Source organism: Gigantopelta aegis, chromosome 4, assembly GCF_016097555.1.
Source record: "Gigantopelta aegis isolate Gae_Host chromosome 4, Gae_host_genome, whole genome shotgun sequence".
Lineage (NCBI taxonomy): Eukaryota > Metazoa > Mollusca > Gastropoda > Neomphalida > Peltospiridae > Gigantopelta > Gigantopelta aegis.
Genome location: NC_054702.1, coordinates 81773908 through 81800449, shown reverse-complemented (window position 1 = coordinate 81800449; position 26542 = coordinate 81773908). Strand labels below are relative to the sequence as shown.

Genomic DNA, 26542 nt, shown 5'->3' with positions numbered 1-26542 from the left:
ATGGAAGAATATCATCTTCGACAATACCGAAACGATATGTTCTACTTGGACATTATAGAGAACATGAAGATTCCGTTATCACTGACTATGCAATCTGTAAGTGAAACTCGAGAAAAAGCTACTTGAAACTTGTTCTCTGGGTAAAACAACTCAGGATCAGCCAGATCCGTTGGACCTACATATTAGTTTAAAACTATTTGTACTCGCTCATATAAAATCCATTTTTCCTTTCACGAACAAACCACATACACGTATAATGCAAGTTACAAACGTTAACGATTTCCTCTGTTTTGTCTCTTAGTTGTTTGTACTATTTATACCAGGTCGTCATCCAAGTTACTAAATGCAAGAAATAAGATATACTGTCACTTATTCAGCCAATTAACCCCCCAAAATGTAACTTAACTCAATGTGACGGTACATGCTCTTAAATTTTAATTGTGTTAGAGGGCCGTGTGCAGTTTCATTGCCCGTAGCCCAGGTGGGCAACTTGTTACGTAATACTTCGCGCGATCGGGCATTCCAATATGCACTTAGTCCAGCTGTGGAGGCCATGTGGCGAGTCGTTACGTAATACCTCTGCGAGTGCGGTTTCGACGACCGTGATTTGGCGACGATGGCGTCAGTAAGTCTGACGATCAGAGAGAAATATAACGACTCTAGTAGAGTTGGAATATGAGATGATACGTGAGGTACCGCCTTGTACCCCCAGGCAAAATCCTGGTTTATAATAAATAGCTAGTGTTTTAGAGATATCGAGGAGAACGAATTAGGAAGGCTCCAGGGGATCACGGACGTCGTCCACTGAACGAAATATATTAGTTCAGACGGGACTTTGGTAATTATATATTTTCTGCTCTGTGTATAACCTTGATGTGATTGATGTGACTTTAAATAGTTTAATACTGTATTATACCAATATTCTTTAGACAGTGTCTTCGGTCATCTGACGAAGTAAATCGTAGACTTTTTGTTCTAACATTATACGAGTATTTGGTAATATAAAGCTTAGCCAGTCATCCTAGCGGACCTAGGTACACTGTAGGTTATTGTCTTTATTGTGATCGGTACCAGTATTAATTCTGTGTTACAAGGTTACTGAATGAGTAGTTAGGGGTAATTAAAAATCAACCCGTTAGGAATAGAGCTGTAATTCCTTTATTAATTAAGTTCCCCTGGAAGCGTTCCTAAATTATCACACGTTACTGAACGAGTAGTAAGGGTTAATTAAAAATTAACCAGTTAGGAATGGTGTTGTAATTCCTTTTTTAATTAACTTCTCCTGGAAGCGTTTCTCAATTATCACACGTGTGAGTGTGGTGTAACGGTGAAGTGATTCGCATATTGTGTAACTAGACACCTAGAGATTAACTAATTAAGTGATCAGTTCTGGGTTGTTATTATTGCTGTTATTAATTAACTACTACGGCTGTACATTTGTCAGCGTAGATTAATACAGATTCCAAAGTGTATTGTGTTTTGTTGTGTTTCTAGTGAGCTAAACGTGCTATAATAATATATACTTTATATAAGATCGTATCTCTGATCATACCTAGAGACGAGCCATACTAGGGTTTAACAGCCTGTTACAGAGACATCTAATAGATATACAGTTAGGAGAGATATTTTGATAATCGTGTTTTACTCAGTTACGGGAATTATAGAATCCCCGTGACAGGAGTTGAAAATTGGGGCGCTCGTCCCGGATCTGAAACGGGACATGCATATTTAAAAAAGTATTGTTTGTAAATGGGGGCTTTATAAATTATTTTTACAAATTAACTAGAAGTAGCAACGTTGTTCACTAGAAAAATAATTAATAATAAGTGCGTCATATCTAAACATGGATAAGAATTTGCTGGATAGGCCTACGCTCAGTGTAGTGGAGATTAAGCGAGCACGTAAGGCCGAGTTAGTTGAAATCGCGGGTGAGCGAGAAATTGATTTAACATCAGCTAAAACCTTAGGTGATATAAAGACAATTATTATCCAGGAAGTGTTTGGTGATAGGCCTGTTATGGAAGACAGTGAGATTGTTCCAGAGATAGAGATAAGTGACTTGAGTATGGAACAACAGTTAGCTTTTAAAAAGCTTGAGTACGAAAGAGAAGAACGTGCATTAGATAGAGAGAGGGAGAGAGAAAGAGAAGATAGAGATAGAGAAAAAGAAGATAGGGATAGAGAGAGAGAGAGAGAGAGAGAGAGAGAGAGAGAGAGAGAGAGAGAGAGAGAGAGAGAGAGAGAGAGAGAGAGAGAGAGAGAGAGAGAGAGAGAGAGAGAGAGAGAGAGAGAGAAGAGAGAGAGATAGAGAAGATAGACATAGAGATAGAGAATTCCAGTTAGAAAAATTAAAAGTGGAACATGAGTTAAAGTTGAATACTGAAGAAGTTAGACGTGAGGCAGGAAATGGTTTTAACATGTCGGAGGCTTATAGATCAGTGCCTGTATTTGACGATCAGGAGGTAGACATGTTCTTTCAACTTTTTGAACGGGCCGCTAAGCAGCTAAATTGGCCGCAGTCTAAGTGGACATTGTTAGCCGTGTCTAAGTTTAAGGGGAAGGCTAGTATAGCTTATAATTCAATGAGTGATGAGCGAGCAAGTCAGTACGACCTAGTTAAGACTGCAGTGTTGAGGGCTTATGAATTACGACCTGAGGATTATCGTTTACGGTATAGCGAGTTGAGAAAAACGCAGGGTCAGTCTTATAGTGAGTCTGTGGCTAAGAAGGCAGGGATGTTTGATAAATGGGTGATTTCTCATCAGGTAGAGTCATATACCGAGTTACGGGAGTTGTTGATCTTACAGGACATTAAAAATGGATTACCAGTTAGCTTACGTATTCATTTAGAGGATCGTGATGTCAAAAAGATAAAGGAGGCAGGTATAGTGGCAGATGATTACGTGTTAATACACAAAGCTCAGGCAGTACTGGGTAGCTCTTTACAACAGGGTGATAAGAAGAAATTTCAGCCAGGTTTTTCCCGGGAAAGTAACTATCGGGGAGAGTCATCTAGTTGGTCAGCTATTTAGGCAAGGAATGCACCTGGTGGGCAAAGTAAGGATAGACCTGCATTATCAGCCAATGCACGAACTTTTCGTCCACAGTGCAGTTACTGTAAAAAGGATAACCATCTTATCGGGGACTGTTTTAAAAGGAAACGCGATAATGCGCAAGTGGTCGGTTTAGTGAGGTCAGCTCCGTTAGCCAGAGAGTTAATGGTTAGTCCCATGGCAGAGAAAGTAAACCCGTATGTGTCCACTGGTATGGTTTGTGATGTGAAACAAGAGTTGTGTCCTAAGGCAATATCAATCTATAGAGATACCGGGTGTAGTCAGAGTCTGATAACGCAAGAGTGTTTAGCTGGTATTGAAAATTCAGACATAGGACGTAGTTTGGTTTTAACCTCGGTTACTGGAGAAAATATGGTTGTCAGGTTACATAAGGTTTTCTTGTGTTCGAAGTTTGTGACGAGACCAGTCGTTATGGGTGTTGTGAAGGACTTGCCTGTTGAAAACATAGGAGTTTTGTTGGGTAATGATTTGACTAGTCAGTGTTGTCAGCCGACATGTGACCAATTGTTAATGAAAGACAGCCCTTTACCCATAAAAGAGTGTGAGGTTGATGAGATTAGTTATCCTGCGTGTGTAAAGTCTAGGGTTATGGCCAGTAGGTTAGCACGGGATCTAGAGGATATTTGTGATTTGTCTGATACGTGTGTGAGCCATGAAATTGGAGTGGATGAGGTTATCAGTAAAATTGTAGACAAGTCAACTGAGGAATTAAATGTGGTGGAACCTGTTGATCTCCCGCAGAGGGGAATTGAACCAGTTGTCTTTGATAGAGGGGATTTACCTTGTAATAGACAAGAGTTAATTCTAGAGCAGGGGGCTGATCCAAATTTGTTGGCAGCTCGCACTACCTTGTTAACTGTGGACAAGGGAGTATTAATAAATAAGAGAGTTAGGGATAGGAGGTTGCCGGCGACCGAACTAGCTAGGAAGCAACTGAGCCATGCTCAGAGCAAAATAAAATCAGTGTTTGATAGGAAGGCTAACAGTCGGGAATTTAAACCAGGGGATAAAGTGCTGCTGTACCTTCCCATTAAACGGGGTTCATTACAGAACAGGTATTTCGGTCCCTATGTTGTGCACAAACGGGTTAATGAGACAGGGTATGTGATAAACACTCCTGATAGGGTTAGGAAAAGTAGGTATTGTCACATCAATTTGCTAAAAGGTTATTTTGACAGACTGCCGATAGTTCCAGAGAGACCGGTCCAAATTGAGAGACACTCAATTTCCTGTGATGACGTCAAGACTGCAGAGGTCAAGTTGGCCAACGGCCAGATTCTAGCAGACTTGAACCCCCAGCGAGCAATGTTGACTACGTTGAAACAAGACAATGTTTCCATTTGTCAGAACCTTCCAACGGTTACCAACACCTTAAGCCAAGATGTGCGCTTGGAACCCAACGCTACACCGATTCGACAGCATGCCCATCGGAGAAAACCTGGAAAACGTGCGCCACTGAAAAAGAGGGAAACGAAGTTCCATTGGTCAGGTGAATGCGAGAAGTCATTCAACCGTCTCAAGCAGAGGCGCTACTCGTCTCCCGTGATGGCAGCACCAGACTACCGAGTGCCTTTCAAGCTAGCTGTGGATGCCAGTGACGTGGGTGCTGGAGCTGTGCTGTTCCCAGAAGACGAAGACGGACTGGACCATCCTAATGAAAGCCTCCAACCAGAGAGTTTTGAGATGGAGTCTTCTTCTGCAAGAATACCCAATTACCATTGGACATATCAAGGGCACATCCAATGTAATCGCTGATGCCCTGTCCCGAAGTTGAACGTTATGATAATGTGTTGACATTCTTTATTTCTGTTTTGTTTATATATATTTTATTTGTATACCAGGGACTCAGAGACTCAATGTGATTACTGGTAGTCACCTTATTATTACATGTGTTATAAATGCCCGTATGCGTCGGTTAACGCACCCCTTTGTTTTAATGTAGTATATTTCCCTATTCCCGGAGTAGAGGAAATATCCTTTTTGAGGTGGGGGTGTGTGACGGTACATGCTCTTAAATTTGTTTCGCCTGTGGCGATTTTAATTGTGTTAGAGGGCCGTGTGCAGTTTCATTGCCCGTAGCCCAGGTGGGTAACTTGTTACGTAATACTTCGCGCGATCGGGCATTCCAATATGCACTTAGTCCAGCTGTGGAGGCCATGTGGCGAGTAGTTACGTAATACCTCTGCGACTGCGTTTTCGACGACCGTGATTTGACGACGATGGCGTCAGTAAGTCTGACGATCAGAGAGAAATATACCGACTCTAGTAGAGTTGGAATATGAGATGATACGTGAGGTACCGCCTTGTACCCCCAGGCAAAATCCTGATTTATAATAAATAGCTAGTGTTTTAGAGATATCGAGGAGAACGAATTAGGAAGGCTCCAGGGGATCACGGACGTCGTCCACTGAACGAAATATATTAGTTCAGACGGGACTTTGGTAATTATATATTTTCTGCTCTGTGTATAACCTTGATGTGATTGATGTGACTTTAAATAGTTTAATACTGTATTATACCAATATTCTTTAGACAGTGTCTTCGGTCATCTGACGAAGTAAATCGTAGACTTTTTGTTCTAACATTATACGAGTATTTGGTAATATAAAGCTTAGCCAGTCATCCTAGCGGACCTAGGTACACTGTAGGTTATTGTCTTTATTGTGATCGGTACCAGTATTAATTCTGTGTTACAAGGTTACTGAATGAGTAGATATGGGTAATTAAAAATTAACCCGTTAGGAATAGAGCTGTAATTCCTTTATTAATTAAGTTCCCCTGGAAGCGTTCCTAAATTATCACACGTTACTGAACGAGTAGTAAGGGTTAATTAAAAATTAACCAGTTAGGAATGGTGTTGTAATTCCTTTATTAATTAACTTCTCCTGGAAGCGTTTCTCAATTATCACACGTGTGGGTGTGGTGTAACGGTGAAGTGATTCGCATATTGTGTAACTAGACACCTAGAGATTAACTAATTAAGTGATCAGTTCTGGGTTGTTATTATTGCTGTTATTAATTAACTACTACGGCTGTACATTTGTCAGCGTAGATTAATACAGATTCCAAAGTGTATTGAGTTTTGTTGTGTTTCTAGTGAGCTAAACGTGCTATAATAATATATACTTCATATAAGATCGTATCTCTGATCATACCTAGAGACGAGCCATACTAGGGTTTAACAGCCTGTTACAGAGAGATCTAATAGATATACAGTTAGGAGAGATATTTTGATAATCGTGTTTTACTCAGTTACGGGAATTATAGAATCCCCGTGACACTCAAGTTCATCAAATATTTGCAAAATTTATTTTAGGTTCAATAGCCAATCAAGATTAACTAATGCTTGTTTGTTTTTCATGCAGAAACAAGACACTGGATATAATAATCATTATGCTTAATGGAAACAGAAGACAATGCCATTTTCAATATAAATACAACAATGGCAAGCGTCAAAGGAAAGTTTGATATTTAATAAGAGTTTTAAAAAATACCGTGATACGTGGTGACATGTTTCTCTAGACTAGTATATTTCAATTGCGTAGTAAATCTAAATGAATCCAAAGAATGGTATCCATTTTATTTTCCAGCTATACTGCTATCTGATTCCATTCAATAACAGCGAGAGAAAACGTAATCTAATTATATTTACCTACAATAATTATAAATAAAAATGGCAATCCATTGGCAGTTGTTATGATAATACACACTCTCCAATGATTATAATTATGATACATGGTACCCTAATTCTGACTGAAGAATGTTATTACATTTATAATATTAATATTTTGAGGTGGATATCCAGGGATCTGCAACCAAGACTGTATGTCTGCACGATGCAGCGTCGATTGGGCATTTGGCAAAATAGTGGTTGATTCTATGAATATCTACATAGTGCCTCTTCTATAGGAGGACGGCCACTATCGAGGAAATCCTTTACTGGACAATACATCATCACTGCACCACCACAAAGAAGACTGCCATTCCCAGACTAATTTACTAAATCAAAACTTGCACAGGACAGAGCTCATGAGAATAAATATAGGTGTGATGTCATGCACACATGAATCACTGTCAAAACTTATGATATCAGGTGTTCGCGAAAGGTGAGCATATCCTGCTCCACCGGTGGCACTCGACATGAGTACTGCCACCACAGCTATCATGTCCGTCACTTCATCTAAAACGATGAAAAAATTTGCAAATTTAGATTTTTATTTTACCTACGAATTAAATAAAATTAATGCAATAAATAAACGTTTTTATGACTGTTTCGTTTTATTTTGAAAATGATAATTATTTGTATCCAATTATTGTTAATACTATATTAAAGGGACATTCCTGAGTTTGTTGCATTGTAAGATGTTTCTGACTAATAGAATATTTCTACGATTAAACTTAGATATTAAATATATTTTCTTGTTTAGAATATCACTGTCTGTATATTTAATGTGTTTCTGGTCGTCTTAATATTTGTAAGAAGCCCATACTGGATTCTGTCTATAAATAATTTCGTACGTACGAAAAAAAACCCATATTTTAGGAAATAAAATGAAATTTAACCTAGTAAAAATATTAGAACGATCAGAAACACGTTTAATATACAGCCACTAATATTTTATGCAAAACATATATTTGATATGTAATTACAATCGTTAAAAAGGCTCTGTTAGTTGATAACATATTAAAAGTTGCAGCAAACTCAGGAATGTCCCTTTAAATAATATCAGTCAACAGAATATTAATTAATTAATTATTATTATTGTTGTTATTATTAAAGGGACATTCATGAGTTCCCTGCATTGTAAGTTATTTCCGACTAATAAAATCTTTTAACGTCTAAAAATACGCATTAAATATAATTTCTTGTTTAGAATATCAGTGTCTGTATATTCAACGTGTTTCTGGTCGTCTTAAGATTTGTAACAAGGCCAACCTGGATTTTATCTTCAAATAATTTCGTATGTACGAAAAAATAGTTTAGGAAATAAAATGAGATTTAACATAATACAAATATTAGAACGATCAGAAACACGTTTAATATACATCCACTCATATTTTATGCAGACAAATATATTTGATATGTAATTATTATCGTTAAAAAGTCTCTGTTAGTCCATAACATCTTAAAAATTGCAGCAAACTCAGGAATGTCCCTTTAAGATGTTTAAAATGATCAAAACCGCCCCCCCAAAAAAAAATACACACCCCCCCCTTCCCCCCAAAAAAACCCCCCAAAAACCCCACACAAAACAAACAACAACAAAAACAAAAAACCCATCCAAACACAAAGATGTAAATCAGTTCAGCCGAAAGAAGCAATTAAGAAATAATTATTTCAGTGCCCCTACCTCTTTGGTAATATTTATAAAGATGATGCATGTTTTTTTGCCCCTACTTCTTTGGTAATATTGATAAAGACGATGCATGGTCATGACAAACAAATTTATATTTGCTCCAGTCGATATCACAGATATTGGTGAACACTGCATGAAAGATTGTCAACATTTATTTTGTGTAAATATCAGAAAATTCGACAGCACAGGTGTTCGACATTGATTATTTCAGGTTAAAAAAGTAGGTCTTCTTGCTTAAACATACACAACTTATCGATATGGTATGGCAACCCATCAGTTAAAACATGATATTCTGACTATACATGTAGGCTAAGATGATAAAACGCTAAACAAAGGTAGACCAATTTCATCATGCTCTGCTATTCTTACAATTTGTTTTCGTTTTATTGAAACAGTATTAATATTCGAATCGGAAATCTGTCAAAAAAGCTATAATATCACTAAGAGAGAGAGAGAGAGAGAGAGAGAGAGAGAGAGAGAGAGAGAGAGAGAGAGAGAGAGAGAGAGAGAGAGAGAGAGAGAGAGAGATTTATTACACAATATTCAACTCATTAGTGGAGAATATAAAGATGAAATAATATTGTCTCAAATATTGCACCTGGTGAACTACATTTGTACACTTAGGTAAGACAACAGAACGCGCCAGTCTTAATTTACCAAAGGACGTTTAGCATGTCTAATCAATACAATGTTTGCCGACAATGCGTGCATTCCTTTCTACCAAATTTCAAAATACCCAAATGGGTGAGATCAATGTAATTTACGTCTGCAGGGCCGTAGCTAGCGGGTGGGGGGTGGGGGGTGGGGGGTGGGGGTGGGGTGGTGGGGGGGGGTGGGGTGGGTGGGGGTGGGGTGTGGGGGTGGGGTGGTGGGGGTGGGGTGGGTTGGGGGTGGGGGGGTGCATAATAGAAACTTAAAGAAAATTCTCTTCTTAACTGTTTAAGGAGTTTTACACTATTAACTACTCAGTTGCCCCCCCCCCCCCCAACAAAAAATCCTAGCTACGGCCCTGGTCTGTGTATCTCTTTAAGAATAAAAAGGTATTATCAGAAACCACAGACTAATCAACATTTAAAACCTCATAATAAATGTCAAACATAAAGACATCTGAGTTATTGGAATTTCGAATTCACTTCTCACTGCACGATCTGCCTTTTATTTTCTACAAGACACCGTGACGACAATACCAATGTACAACTCCGCATAGCAGATTTTGAAGACCAGATCTGTAAACAAAAATTAATAATTGCTTATTTCAGTTTCTGATGTAAAAAAAGAACTCGCCAGTAAGCGTATGGTAAAATATGTGCATTTCATTTGTCAAGCAAAATGCAAATCGAGAATTGGAATTAGATAAATGTTTGATCAGAGCACATTTCCATATTCTGGTTACAAATGAGGAATACGGAACAGACCGTTCTGCAACGGCATAAGAGGAACAAACACAACCTAGTGAATACCATTTGTACACCACACACAATCATCTGTTATGTTTTTCTGACATTACAGCATCTGGATCAGTGGGATTAGTTTCAGTGTGTGACTTCAATCGGCGTACTTGCTAAACTTGTCAATTGGAATTAATAACAGTTACAAACTATGAGGAGTTTGAAAAACACAATGATCTTTATTTTAAAGCTTTTGGAGGAAGAAAAAAGACGTCAATGTGCTATTTATTGAAATATGCATTTTTCTTTTTAATCAGTAATTTGAAGAAACACAACAAATAATTGACAGAATTGATATGATTTCGAAATGATCTTGTATAGTGTTATTGCCGTGATACTTTGTCAACTATTGAACACAAAAGGTATGTAATTATTATTTTGGAGTAAATTAAATGACTTAGCTACACAGAGTATATTTTCATTTAATTTGTACAAATATTTATTGCATGTGATATTGGTAAGTAAATACCAGGTTGCCTACCTTGGGTCAGTAAATGTATTTTCAGTGGATGACCACATAGTAGTATGTACGTAACATTGACTCCAAATTTACAAGGATAACCAGTTTTGTTAACCATTTCTATGAATTATACATTTCCCAGAAATAACCTTACCATAGGCAGAATAGCGTATACCACTGCATTTATGTAACAGCCGCGGTGACCTGACCCAAATATGAAACATTCCAACGTTTCTGAATGGAATCAACCGTCCGACAGAACAATTGTAAACTGACAACGATTATGTACTGTATTGTGATTGGTTAATTACATTCTTGTTTTTGGGATCAAATGAAAATAACACCCGGAAAGCTAATGACGTCATTAGAAAGTAAGGCCATTAGCAATTGGAACAGGCTAAGTTGACGGTTCAAGGGTCTACAGTTAGAATGTAGCAAGATATTTGTTTTTCAAGAAATACCAAATATACAGTTAGGTTCGTAGAAAAAAACGATTCCCTTTACAACAGACATAACCATATGGCTCTTTTAGATTTGCGGGTGTTAATGTCTATTTGATTCCTGCAAATGTTTCATTTTGTGACCGAAGGCGTTAGCCTGAGGTGAAAAATTACATTTGCGAGATCAAATAGACAATAACACCAGCGAATCTAAAAACTCCATATGGTTATCTCCCAAATACCAAGTTTTCACAAGCTATTAAAGGGACATTCCTGAGTTTGCTGCAACTTTTAATATGTTATCAACTAACAGTGCCTTTTTAACGATTGTAATTACATATCAAATATAATTTTTGCATAAAATATTAGTGGCTGTATATTAAACGTGTTTCTGATCGTTCTAATATTTTTACAAGGTTAAATTTCATTTTATTTCCTAAAATATGTTTTTTTTCGTACGTACGAAATTATTTGAAGACAGAATCCAGTTTTGGGTTTCTTACAAATATTAAGACGACCAGAAACACATTGAATATACAGACACTGATATTCTAAACAAGAAAATATATTTAATATGTAAATTTAATCGTAGAACTATTTTATTAGTCGGAAACATCTTACAATGCAACAAACTCAGGAATGTCCCTTTAACTATTGGCTATACCAGTACCCCCTGCTATGAACCAGACCATAGTGTACTGAACTTACTTGTCTTTCAGGTGACAGAATAGTCTTAGATTTCAGTCGTCAGCGGTGTTTAGAATGGATCGACAAGAGGAACATACCAGGAAAAAGGCCTTTTAACAAAATCGCCTGAGACAAGTCCAGTCGTAGTGAAATTGTTGCGACAGCTTCAGTGGGGATTAGTAATTGTAATTTATGATAAACACAGTGGTAGGTCATATTAAATGCATGCATGATACTTAATAACAATACGGTGATATGTAGATATTTTCCTTCTTTTGTTTTGAAGTTAACACATTTTTTTCTCTCAAAAATTACTATACTCATAGTACTGTTTGTGTCTCTGTACATAATATTAATTTCATCTCAAAGTAAAAACATCAACATTACATTACATCAGTTAACACACATTTAAGAATTGGCTGCTATTTCTTTTGCGTTCATCGGCGGATGCTTTTTTTGTTCATATCCAATGAACGTAAAAGAAATAACAGACAATCCGTATAATTAAATTTGAAATATATTTCATAATAATACTACTAAAAGTTCATATTTTTATTCTTCAACAATAACGCCCAATAAGACCAAGTACCAAAACAAAGCGATTTCATCACATATGTCGTACCCTGACGACGGAAAGTTTACGTTTATCGAAAAACAAACAAACTCGCGTTGCTACGGCTGGACCAATGGGATGACGCTAAATTGTAATGAATGTAACGGAAATTTTATTATAAATTTGATTTGAAAGAAAAAAGAAGTTTGCTTAACGACACCTCAACACGTTATAAAACTACGGCTACTGGCCTGGTGCTTATAAAACGTTCAGAGAGTCTAGACTCAAGACTCTAATAGAGTCTGATACACTAATGCCATGACAACACATTATAAATTGAATACGTGCGACGTCATTAGCGATTGTGTCTGGACTAAACCTACTGGTGCCAAATAAGTAACTTTTAACGCACCTTTCGTTTTAAACGTACTGTGCTTATTGTAAACCTTATTAAATAAACCTTTATTCAGATAATTTGCTTCATGACATCACCACACTCCTGACTGTTGTACACAATGGAGTAGTTCTGGAGTTACACAAGATAGAAGACGACCTCAATTCATTGTCCTTTCTTCTCGATGTGCACCGACGTTTGTTTCCAACGCTCAACTTTCTGCTGCTGACAAGTGACGCTATGGTTTGGGATATACTACATTACGTAAGCAATGAATAAACATTGTACATAAATTTAAAGTTCACAGTTATGTAAACTTTTGCATCTAATGTAAAACGAAATAATAATGAATTGTTATAGTTTAAAATGTACTATTGTTATATATCGTTGACCAATGGTACACTAATAAAGGAGACAATATTCTCATTCATGTGTTACTTCAAAATACGACATATTGCTACATGTTATTGAACGGTTTAAACGTTTACTAACGTATCATCTTTTCGATATTAAATATCGTATACTTTGGCAAAACTCCAACTGGGTTGTGTTGGGTTTTTTTTTAAACACGGTACCTTCGAGTTACTTCTCAACTGGATAATATAATACTTTCTTCTTTAAAAAGTATATTGACAGTAAAAAACAAAAACACATTACAATAATATTCCAAACAGTTTGTAGTGTGATTTTGACAATTTTTATATACAACCGGCCTCGGTGGCGTCGTGGCAGGCCATCGGTCTACAGGCTGGTAGGTACTGGGTTCGGATCCCAGTCGAGGCATGGGTTTTTTAATCCAGATACCGACTCCAAACCCTGAGTGAGTGCTCCGCAAGGCTCAATGGGTAGGTCTAACCCACTTGCACCGACCAGTGATCCATAACTGGTTCAACAAAGGCCATGGTTTGTGCTATCCTTCCTGTGGGAAGCGCAAATAAAAGATCCCTTGCTGCCTGTCGTAAAAGAGTAGCCTATGTGGCGACAGCGGGTTTCCTCTCAAAATCTGTGTGGTCCTTAACCATATGTCTGACGCCATATAACCGTAAATAAAATGTGTTGAGTGCGTCGTTAAATAAAACATATTTTTTTTTTTATTTTTTTTTTATATACACGAACATAATTTTACATTTTAAACCAGGTTATAATAAACTTATATATTCCACGAACTCTGTTTTGTACAGACATTCGACTTTAAACATGGTAACGCGTTTGTTGCTTATGAGTAATATGTTTCGATCTGTATTTGTTCCAGGTAAAGCGAATTGATTCCTCCAGTAACAGGACAACAGACTTTAACTACCACTCTAAGTGGCTCGTGCTCTTGCATTCAGGAAATATTGATACTTCTGTATACAGTCTTGACAATTTGCACAATGTTGCATTTATTAACGCAGTCTGCAATTCAGAGGTACAAAAAAGTATTGGTGAGGTGAGGTTTTGTTTTCAGTATATAACACATCTGACATTTTGTTACTATTTTTTCATTATTCTACAAGATTAGTCCACTTATTTTATTTAACCTCCTCACTACTACCCCCCCCCCCAAAAAAAAAAAAAAAAAAAAAAAAAACCCAAACAAACAAACAAAAAACAACAACAAAACAACAACAACAAAACAACCCAACCCCACAACAAACAGAAATAAATAGAAGAATCCCCCCCACCAAACACAAAAAAACAACAAACCAAACAAACACCCCCCAAAACAACAACAACCGCCCCCCCCCAAAAAAAAAAAAGAGAAAAAAAGAAGAAAAAAAAAAAGTATATATACAACACATCCATAGAAATTAATATTTGAGAAAATAAAAAGGTTTGTTTTGTATAACGACACCACTAGGACAAATTGATTTATTTCATCATCGGCTATTGGATAGCAAACATTTTGTAATTTTGACATATATTTGACATTAATGACTGGTATTCATAAGATACATTCACATGGAAACATGGCCAGTTATCATCAGTAATCGAGTCGAAAAGTTCCCCCCCCCCCCCCCCCCCCCCCCCCCATCAAGGTCAGTATCTGGTGTGTCCACCATTGGTCCGTGAGCATGAGTGAAGACGACGGGGAAAGGATTGACACAAACATCTCAAATAAGCCACAGGAATGTTTCTCCACTCCTCATGCATCGCCTATGCAAGCTCAGCAACGTTACGCGGTGGTGGCTGGCGATGACGTACACGACGTCCTAACTCATCCCACATGTGTTCAATTGGGTTCAAATCCGGTGAAACGGCGGGCCAGTTCATAACGGTGATACCGGCTTGTTGCAGTAATGCCTGGGTAATTCTTGCAGTATGTGGACGGGCATTGTCTTGTTGAAACAGAAGGGGACATTTTGGTCTTCGGTGACGGCGCAAAAGTGGCTGGAGAACTGGTCTTAGAATAACGTCAACATAACGCTGGGCTGTAAGGGCATCGTGGACAATGATGAGATCACTCCTGAAATCACAGTTTATTGTCCCCCATACCATCAGACAACCGCCGCCAAACCGACCACGTTCCCTCACACATCCGTCAGCGTACCGTTCATGGAGTCTCCTGTACACACATACTCTTCCATCGGCAAAGGAGACAGAGAAACGGGACTCATCTCAGAAAACAATGCTCCTGTAAAAGGCTGGTGGATGATTACCATTCTGGAGAGCAAACTGTAGTCTCGCAGCACGATGTCGCAGTGTCATGATGTTACCGTTGTACGGGCGTCTGCATCTGAGTCCAGCCGTTCTGAGTCGACGGATGACCGTCATCGGATGGATAGGCCTTCCATGACGTCCTATCGTGTTGCTTGCTGTCATCATCGCAGTTCTGAACCGGTCACGGAGGTGGTGTTGTCGAATCTGCCGATCTTGGCGTGGGGTCGTAATGGGACGTTGACCAGGTCGAGGTCGATCACGAACACTCCCGGTCTGTTGATGACGTTCAACAAGTCGTCCAATAGTTGATGGATGGACTCTGAAGGTCCTAGAAACTTGGCTTTGCGAAGTCCCCCCTTAAACCATGCCCAACGCTCGCTCCCTTTGTTCTAGGAGTCGTGGCATTCTTAATGTGACGAGGAATATGACACCGTTACGTGAATTTTATGTGTCCTCATACTGTCATTTCACGTGTATTGCATGCAGCATGATTGAGCATGTAGTGAACGCATTTCACACCATTTTGTGTGTTTCTGCTACTGTATGTGTAACGAGAACAAAACCAGGATTAAAACCCAGACAAAAGTACCAATCAATGGCTTCCTCTCATAAATTGTTATTTTAAGTCCAATAAATATATTTTTCATGAATCACAACAAAATATTGAAAAATATCTGTTTTGCGTTTTAATTGTGTGTCAGTATATATATATATATATATATATATATATATATATATATATATATATATATATATATATATATATATATACTGAATAATGTTTTTACACACCCGTTTGTGAGAACATCTTTCGTTATTTTTGATAACACATATTTGTTTACACATGTATGTGTGTTAACAATTACAAGACACGCGACTAGCTGCTCCTTGGTGATGACCGGATCACCAATGACATACAGCCACTGATCGAAATCGATTACACTGTGACGTATAGTTAATCTGGCAATCATTTGTCTGTGACGCGTAAGTAAGCTACAACTAAAAGGGCTGTACATAACGTTTAGTCGAAAAAGATGTTTTACATTTGTTTAAAACCTGGTTTTTGAGGATATGTAAGAAATAGAATAATATATTCGTGTCCGTTAGATACAATTTATTTTTACAACTCATAGTTTAATAACGTATCAAACTCGCTTTCGCTCGTTAAATACATTTTAAAACAACTCGTTGTAAGATAAATGGTATCTAACGGCCAATCATGTATTATTCTCTCAATAGATGTTTGTGATCAAATTAATTAGGTAAATAGAGTCAAATGGGTGTAAGATGTTCACAAGATAATTTTATATACACAAAAACTAAATGGGATTCGAATTCAGTATCTTTAAATAAATTAAAGAAAATTAAACTAACACCCGCTTTTGTTTTATTCAGTATGTTTTTATTTGTTCCCATGATATACATTCGTTTTAGATGACGATCATGACGTTGGTACACCATGGCACAACCACGTCATTACAGCGTGTACCATACAACAAGTATCTTAACAACAACGCTTTATTTCCTGCACTGAAGTATGGTTACAATAAAAGAAAACTAGTCGTTTCCGTGACTCCAGTAAGTATTACCAGTGAACCGTTGTCACACTCGGAGTCTGTCGGTTATGGAGGAAAGGTGGGAGTGAAGTTGTGTTTATAAATAGGTAACTGGTGGAGTGTTGGTTTGTGTGTGGGTCTCAAGTTCAAATGGAACGAATGAACGAACGAACGAACGAATGAATGAATGAATGAATGAATGAATTTTTAAGGACACCCAAGCATGAAAAATACATAGGCTATTGGGTGTTAAACTATTGTAAATGCAAAACTAAAGTGATGACCAACATCAAGATAAAAAATGAACAGTTATATTAAAACACAGTGTAAAGAACTGTGCAAAAAAATACAAATATCACAGATAGGTAATATTAAAATTTAGAATAAAAGTCGGTATCACGTAGGAATTGTAATTACGTTCTGGATGGAATCGAAAAAATTCCATCACATTTCTTTGACCAAACATATCTTTTCTCGTTTTTTTGTGATGATGGCACTCCATCAAAATGTGGCCTACCATCAGAAAACACTGACAGTGGTCACACTGAGGTGGAGGATCAAGTTCAAATGAGACATCAAAATCTGATAATAATAATAATAATAGTAGTAGTAGTAGTAGTAGTAGTAGTAGTAGTAGTAGTAGTAGTAGTAGTAGTAGTAGTAGTAGTAGTAGTAGCAGTAATAATAATAATAATAATAATAATAATAAAATTACTAGTACATTCCACTATTTTATTTAGTTTTATGCCACTTACATATTTTTAAATTGTGAAAGAAATTAATTAAAAAGTGGCCCCAAAACCTAAAATATGCCAAAATAAAACACTGCTAAATCGAGATGATGTCGATATATATTGAAATGATATCAAATTCGGATATTGAAAACAAATTCTTCTAAGATTATACCTTTTACACTATTCAAAGCTGTGTGTTGTAATAATTTAATAAACAACTTTATTTGTACCACAATGCATACAATAAATACAAGAATAATACAGATGAAATATTTCTACTTTGCGAAAACGTATACCAATACACTGGTCATAACACCATACAGCTTTTGTTCGTCTGAATATTTTAATAACCGGCGTTTTCTGTTCGTTCTGAGTTTTCGTTAAACATCCATTGATTTTTAAAAATCATTATTTCTCTTTTCTGATAACTTTTTTTTGTATTACAGGCGTCTGCGTTTATTCTTAAAACGACTAAAAACAACATGACGAAATATACAGGTTTCTGCATTTATTTGTTGGAAGCTTTGGCAAATACTCTAAACTTCACGTGAGTTATCACTGTCCTTTATTGGTGTTTTAGATGATCAAAACAGTTTTAGTGGCACAGATTTGAGGCCTTCTAAGGGAAAAGGAACCGATAAAAGTTATTTATCACCAGGCCCCAACATCTCAGTTTAGTATTAAAACAGACACACTACCTATCTCTGTATTTCACGATCAGTAATATTATCAACCGTTCCTAAAAAGAATCAACATAAAACATCAATAACACCACCCACCCCCAAACAACAACAACAACAACAACAACAACAACAAAACCCAACAAACCACTCCCCTAATAAACAAAACGTAACGACACCCCCACCCCCCCCCCCAAACAAACAAAACAACAACAACAACAACCTAACAACAGCAATAAAACCAAAAACAACCAAACCAAACCACCCCCCCCCCCCCCCCCCCCGCCATAAAAAAAAAGAAAAAAAGAAAAAGAGAAAAAAGGAGAAAAACAACAATAACAACCCAGTAACAAATAAAACAAACAACAACAGCAAGAAAAAAAACCCCCAAAAACCCCCAAACAAACAACAACAACAATACTAATGAAAAACAAACAAACATGTCAATAAATTAATAGTGAAATTACCCAATAACTAATGTAAAATATTATAACATACATGTATCTATTTTTTGTACAACATAATTAGGTACGAACTGGTGGAACCGGAACACGGAACCTGGGGCGTGCTTATTAATGGATCCTGGAATGGACTGGTTGGGCAGATGAAACGAAGAGTACGTTGTATGCTGCAATAATACGTAACTGGAACTGACATAACTGTATCTAGCATATTGGCGTGAGAAACTATGAACGTTTATGTGAAAGACTGAATGACTTGAATGAATGAATTAATGATCGTATGTCTATGGATAGCTGTGAATGAATGAATACGAATAAATGAAAGAATTATTCATGAGACGGCCATTTGTGAAGTAACTTATATTTATATATTGCAACATACATAACAACCTATGCAATATAGACTGTTATTACATATGTAACAACCTGTGCAACATAGACTGTTATTACATACATAACAACCTATACAATATAGACTGTTATTACATACGTAACAACCTGTACAATATGGACTCTTATTACATACATAACAACCAATACAGTATAGACTGTTATTACATACATAACAACCTATACAATATAGACTGTTATTACATACGTAACAACCTATACAATATAGACTGTTATTACATACGTAACAACCTATACAATATAGACTGTTATTACATAAATAACAACCAATACAGTATAGACTGTTATTACATACGTAACAACCTATACAATATAGACTGTTATTACATACGTAACAACCTATACAATATAGACTCTTATTACATACATAACAACCTATACAGTATAGACTGTTATTACATACATAATAACCTATGCGGTATAAACTATAACGAAGGACGATATCACAACACTGGGTAAATGAAATAGTATAATAATAAGTATATATAGTATTTGTTATAATACCATTAGGAAGCTGACCTTGCGCTGGCCGACCTTACGATCAATATAAACAGGTCAAAGGTCATGGACTTCCTTCTGCCTCCCATCTACTACGACTACGTAGACATCATCTACAAAGAAGATAACAACATCCCATCAACGTGGATGACGTTGTTGCGACCGTTTTCTGCCACTGTGTTTATTTTGATAGCCGTGAGCACTGTGGGAGTTTTCGTCTTGTATTCGGCAGCGATGGTGGTGATTCGTAACAAGTACACGTGCAGAAAGGAACCGAGGACTGTCACAGACGTCGTGTGGTTCACCATCTCCTCTCTCTTTAAACAAGGTAAAAACACAACGTCGCATGATTGATCTAAATATTCTAATACTGGAAAGTTAAAGTAGAAATATCGGCAATTAAAAAATATCAACCGGATGGCAAAACTGGGGAAAAGAACGTGAAGAACTATTTAACAATATTTAACATATTTTAATATTTAGACATTTGAGAGAGAGAGAGAGAGAGAGAGAGAGAGAGAGAGAGAGAGAGAGAGAGAGAGAGAGAGAGAGAGAGAGAGAGAGAGAGAGAGAGAGAGAGAGAGAGAGACAGACAGACAGACAGAGACAGAGAGGGAAAGAGAAAGAACAAATGAGTGAGACAGAGAGAAGCGAGGAAATGACAATTTAAATGAACTAACTCGACACATTTCAGTTCCCAGTACCATCTTCATCTAAAGCAATAGACTGACTTGGATATGGGAGCCATGCATACAAATTAGTATTCTTTGGCGTTCATTTAAAAACATCGCGGTATATACTGTAATAAAAATAGTCCTTATTGTTAACGGCTAGGTGTAATCCATATAACAGCAACGGGTTTGTTCTAACAAATAACCTACTAACTTGAACCGTGGTAGCCGAATTGAGTATCCCAGTTACCGGATTTGAACTTACTGTGACGGAACAGGCTCTTAATTTTGTTTTCGCCTGTGGCGATATTAATTGTTTTAGAGGGCCGTGTGCAGTTCCAATATGCACTTAAGCCCAGGTGGGCACTTTATTACGTAATACCTCCGCGCGACCGTGGTCGAGCTGTGCCTAATACACACCCAGCCCAGGTGCGGAGGCCATGTGGCCAGTAGTTACATAATACCTCCGCTAGTTCGGTACGTTCGGGTATTGCTGGCGAACTAGGCGTCATCAAGTCTGGCCATCTAAGGAAAATTCCCGTCTTGGTCTCTGTGGAAATATCACTTGTAGGTATTCGGTGCCGCGATGTACCCCCAGGCGATATTCGGAATTTTATGATAAATAGCTAGGGTTTTAGAGATATCACGCAGAAACATCTTGGAAGGTTTCCAGGGAGCGCGTCCGTTTGGACTTGGTAAATATTATTTCTGCTCTGTGTATAACCTTGATGTGATTGATGTGACTTTAAATATTTTAATACTGTATTATACCAATATTATTTAGACGGTGCTGCCGGTAATCTGACGCAGTAAACTATAGGCTCACTGTTCTAATATATATAAGGCTTAACCAGTCATCCTAGAGGACCTAGGTACACTGTAGGTTATTGTCTTTATTGTGATAGGTACCAGTATTAAGTCTGTATTACAAGGTTATTGAATGAGTAGTTAAGGGTTAATTAAAAATTAACCAGTTAGGAATAGAGTTGTAATTCCTTTATTAATTAAGTTCCCCTGGAAGCGTTTCTCAATTATCACACGTGTGGGTGTTGTGTCACGGTGAAGTGATTAGCATATTGTGTAAACTAGACACCTAGAGATTAACTAATTAAGTGATCAGTTCTGAGTTGTTATTATTTGTTGTTGTTAATTAACTACTGCGGCAGTACATTTGTCAGCGTAGGTTAATACAGATTCCAAAGTGTATTGTGTTTTTGTTGTGTTTTCTAGTGAACTAAATGTGCTATAATAATATATACTTTATATAAGATCTTATCTCTGATCATACCTAGACGAGCCACGCGGGTTGAACTGCCCGTTACAGAGAGATCTAATAGATATACAGTTGGGCGAGATATTTGGATAATTGTGTTTCATTCAGTTACGGGTATTATAGGATCCCCGTGACACTTACCCATCTGAAAGCGAATGACATGCGCTTTGAGCTGCTTTACGTGTTTCACTGAAACATATTTTTATTTTACATGACAAACATATGGACAATGATGAGATGAATAGTGAAGCCACAAATATTGCCCATGTCCAAGATTTGTGGCATGCAAAAATATCCAGCTAGTGAATTTGTATTAAAACTAGTTGCTATCTTTGTAATAACGTGACCAAAATCTACACAAGTACCCAATTATGAACAAAATATTCACAACATAATTAATAAACCTTGACTATATGCAATTATCTATATTTTAGGTTATAACATCAACCCTTCTACTCACGGCATCCGGATCCTAGTGTCGGCATGGTTGCTATTCACCGTCATCATCGTTGCAGAGTACACCGCCAACCTCGCTGCGGCGTTCACAGTGCGACCTGGTGTAAAACCGTTCGCCAGTCTACGACAGCTTCTAGACAGCCCCGAGTATAAGATTGGAATCTTCCCTGGCAGTATCACCACTATGTTGTTGAAGGTAGATCCACAGTCTGTTAAGCCGCTTCCACATGTACACGGCGCACGGCATATCATGCTGCATTTTATTTTGCCATACAAGAAAGGCCTTTCGTACATGGTTCATGTTCCTACGTTTTCTGCCTATATAAAAATTATCTAAAAGTTAAGAAAAAGACTAACTACTATGTTTGTCATTACGCCATGCAACACAATTCACTACATGATCAATTTTGAAAAACGCAGCAAATGGGGCATGAAAAATCGCACACCGCACGCCGCAAGCCGAATGCACGTGAACGACTGTCTTGAACCTCTTGTATTCGAGGGATTTCAAGAAAACAAACGACAAAATGTACCGCATACCGCTCTCCGGATGCCGCGCGCAATGATGCAATAGAAATAATAATATTTATCACAAGTTGTAATCGAATTACACCCAGATATAATATCATTTTAGTTTCATGCCAGACCCAGACACCAGCTACCAGCATGCGTGTCATAATGTAATGGGTCAATACAGAATACATTAGTTCACCAATACATGTATTTATTGTTACGTTTCTGGAAATGCTATAAAATGACATTAAAAGTTCTTCTTATGGTCATTAAAAAAAGCAAGGTATGTAAGAGTTGTCTCCCATGTTAACAAATCTCCGTGTGAGATAATTTGGTTATTATATGAGTAACCGTAATAATTTATATAGTCACTTTCTGCTTGGTGCTCAGTCAGTGGTAATGACCACTATTTTATACAGAGTTTTAATTTGAAACAAAACAAAAAGTGGATATATAATATGTTTTTAATGAAGTTAAAATAGTAATTTAAGCGTTGCTACCATGAGCTTCAAATTATAGTGTACTTAAAAGTTTGTTTTATTTAACGACACCACTAGAGCACATTGATTAATTAATCATCGGCTATTGGATGTCAACATTTGATAATTCCGTCTTGTAGTCATCAGAGGAAAGCCGCTACATTTTTTTTCTAACGTAGCAAGGTATCTTTTATATGCACTTTCCGACACAGGTAAGCACATACTACGGCCTTTAACCAGTCTTGGTGCACTGGTTAGAATGGATGGATGGTTGTTCGATCCTGCGACGCAAGCACCTCAAGCGAGCACTTAACTGACTGAGCTAAATGCCGCCCCTATAAATAGTGACTAAGTGTACTAGTATACACAGTACAGTAAGTACAGGAATGTAAATCAGTTTTGTCATTTAAAAGATACATTAAGTTTTCGTTCTTACATCCAACAAAGGTTCAACCATGCGGCTGTTTTTACTTAACTCTATTGTCCAGTCTGCTTCTTCATTACGGATGCCACTGGATCATATTAGTGTTATAAAACAAAATTGCTGACACCATTTAAGCCACCTTTACTGATTAGTACAACATTTAGCTTTAAAAAACCAACTAAATTTGACAACTACACACATGCACACACACGCGCGCGCGCGCGCACGCACGCAACATACACACACTTGTAGATAACAATGCTATTGATGAAAATGACTTCTTTAGACATTAATAAATGATTTGAAATGATAAAAAAAAAATGTATATTATAAATTAAAATTGAAATTATATCAAATACTTTAAAGTTGTGTAAAACATTACTTAAGGCATATTTTACACAACTTTAAAGTCGCAGATTCTTATTCCAACCCAGAAAAATGGACACTAAGTTAAGTTACTCTACAAACCTGTAACGCGCTTGGATAAAGTCACCACGGAGTGAAACTGGAGTCTGTGACGTTGAAACTGTGAAATACCCTTAAAAGTAGACTAGAACTCGACTTCATAACCATTAGTTCTCAGACGCACGTGCGTTTTTGAAAATCTGAAAAATGTATTAAAAACACCAGGATGACAGGAAAGACTTCGGATGTACGGCAATTAATAATCTAAACAATAAAATATAAGCAATATCTGATTTCAGTTGTCAAGAAACCGGCTCTAATAGTGAAAAATATGCCTTAAGTAATGTTTGAAAGTAGGGTCTGTCACTTTAAATGAATTATTTGTTTTCCTATTCGTATACAGAACTCGGACAACCCGGAGTATCGTGAAATGTGGGCTAAGATTGTGGAGGACAGCAAAACGGACCCGGATGTTTTTAGCGAAAGTTCGACAAACCAAATGAAGAAAATCAAGAGAGGCAACTACGCATTTATTCGAAACGATGGTGCTATAAGGACCTACATGAAAGAAAACTGTGGACTGCAAAGGCTCGGAATAACTTTAGACTGGCAACCGGCCTGCTTAGGAGTTCCGGAACATTCGACAATGAAATATGATTTTGTACAAACGTAAGCATTGCTGCATTCAGAACAGGACACAAAGTGGCCGTTCAGTAATTCTTTGGTTGAACCTTAATTGGATATAAACACAATATTATCTGCCTGCATTTCCGTCGTGGCAGGCCATCGGTCTACAGGCTGGTAGGTACTGGGTTCGGATCCCAGTCGAGGCATGGAATTTTTAATCCAGATACCGACTCCAAACCCTGAGTGAGTGCTCCGCAAGGCTCAATGGGTAGATGTAAACCACTTGCACAGACCAGTGATCCATAACTGGTTCGACAAAGGCCATGGTTTGTGCTATCCTGCCTTTGGGAAGCGCAAATAAAAGATCCCTTGCTGCCTGTCGTAAAAGAGTAGCCTATGTGGCGACAGCGGGTTTCCTCTAAAAACATCTGTGTGGTCCTTAAGCATATGTCTGACGCCATATAACCGTAAATAAAATGTGTTGAGTGCGTCGTTAAATAAAACACTTCTTTCTTTCTTTCTGCCTGCATTTCTGTCTGCTTGTTAAATTTAATATCTGTATGATGAACAAATACCAGTATCTGTATTTTCTATATCCATAAAATAACTTGAGACTAGAACAATAGTGCAATTCATATACTTTTTTCACTATATATATATATATATATATATATATATATATATATATATATATATATATATATATATATACACTCTTCAAAAAAGTAGGGGAACCTGAAGTATTAATGTTAATATCAATTAAAACTAATAGACCGAACATACGTTTTGACCACAGACATTCTAGTAAAGAACGTTCAGGTCTGTTTATCAACACACCGAAACATATTCCATAGTTTGCACGTGCATCACGCTGTTGCCCCGTACACGTGCGTGGGGTGTCATTGTCGATTTTGATAATTTTCAGGAAGGTCGATTAATCACTGTGGAACATTATTTCTGTCAATCTTTTTCATTCTGTTGATCATACAGTTGTTATTGTTTTGCTTTTGGCAATTTTTATTGTTTCAATTTGCGGTTTACTGATAAAAAAAGTCAACTTTCAAATTTCACTTCTGACCCCAATCGTCCTTCAAGATCTTTGGTGGTCATAAAACCTACTGTAATACTGAAGTACCGGTTGTAATGTTTGTCCAATTAATTCACTATCATCATATAACCATTCCCCACAGCTAATATACCTTACAATTTTGGCAATTGTAAATTCTTATTAGAGCTCCCATACTTTTTTTGAAGAGTATATATATGCAATAAAATATGTTTTCAATGAAACAACAATTTTGCTTTCTGGAATGTTTTTAATCAACTCTTTTTTTTCAGAATATATATTATTTTGTATACATATAGATCACATAAAAATAGTTTTGTTTGTTTAACACTATAAGCAAATTATTATTTTCTTCCTTTTAGGATGAGATGGTTGGAGACATCAGGTATCTATGAATACTGGTGGTTTCTACACCAGTCAAATTTGAAAACACCGATCTGTCTGTCCAGGCAGCGGTCTGTGAGTTCCAGTATCACGCTGGATGACATCAAAACAGGCTTTGCTTTTCTCGGAGCTGGAATTGGAGCCGCATTTGTTTCACTCGTCGTTGAAATATTCAAGAACAGATATCATTAATTATTAAGTCTAAAATATATTAATAAATGGCATTGTTGCGAAGTATTAAAAAATAATTTTAAGTGTATGACTTAGTTAGCTCGTTTGTTTTGTATTCGTCGTTTGCAAAATTCTAGGAATAGAGATATTCATTTTTCTGTTGTTTTTAGTTTAATCGTTTAAGGTCACCATACTATACTAAACAGTTTTCCTGTGACAAAAACCTATAAACTATTGACATAAATATAGTACTACATGCATGGCAAGAATTCACATATTAAATGTGTAAGAAAAATTAAATTTCAGATTATTTTCATTTTGTGCATATTGTAAGAATACCGTAACAAACAGCGGGCTACTAAAACACGCTCGAGTGGAAACGGTATTGGAATTTGACACTAACAGTGACCCTTAAACCCGATAGCGTAACGACTATGACACCGAGCTTCATTACTGACTTTCAGGGGCGGGGAAGGGGTTCTGTATTACTGTTCTTCCTCCCAACTAATAACTCGGACTAACGTGGTAGTGCACTCGCATAGGGTCTATAGGGTCGATCGACTTAGTTAGTGCTTTTTTATGAGAAAGTGCATATAATAGGCACTTGCTACTTTTTCAGATAATTGCGTAACTATTTATTCACCCATCAGACAGTTAGTTGCGTAACGGTAACTGCTTAA

At 37.1% G+C, this 26542-nt stretch overlaps 1 protein-coding gene across 1 annotated transcript; it reads left to right on the top strand.

The window, feature by feature from the left end:
* LOC121370030 (glutamate receptor-like) lies at positions 1–25883 on the top strand. Its single transcript, XM_041495126.1, has 9 exons — positions 1–96; positions 13666–13842; positions 16488–16631; positions 17790–17890; positions 18552–18639; positions 19406–19721; positions 21772–21989; positions 24018–24283; positions 25670–25883. The coding sequence occupies exons 1-9, from the start codon at positions 1–3 to the stop codon at positions 25881–25883; spliced, it is 1620 nt and encodes a 539-aa protein (XP_041351060.1).
* Positions 25884–26542: the final 659 nt, after the last annotated feature.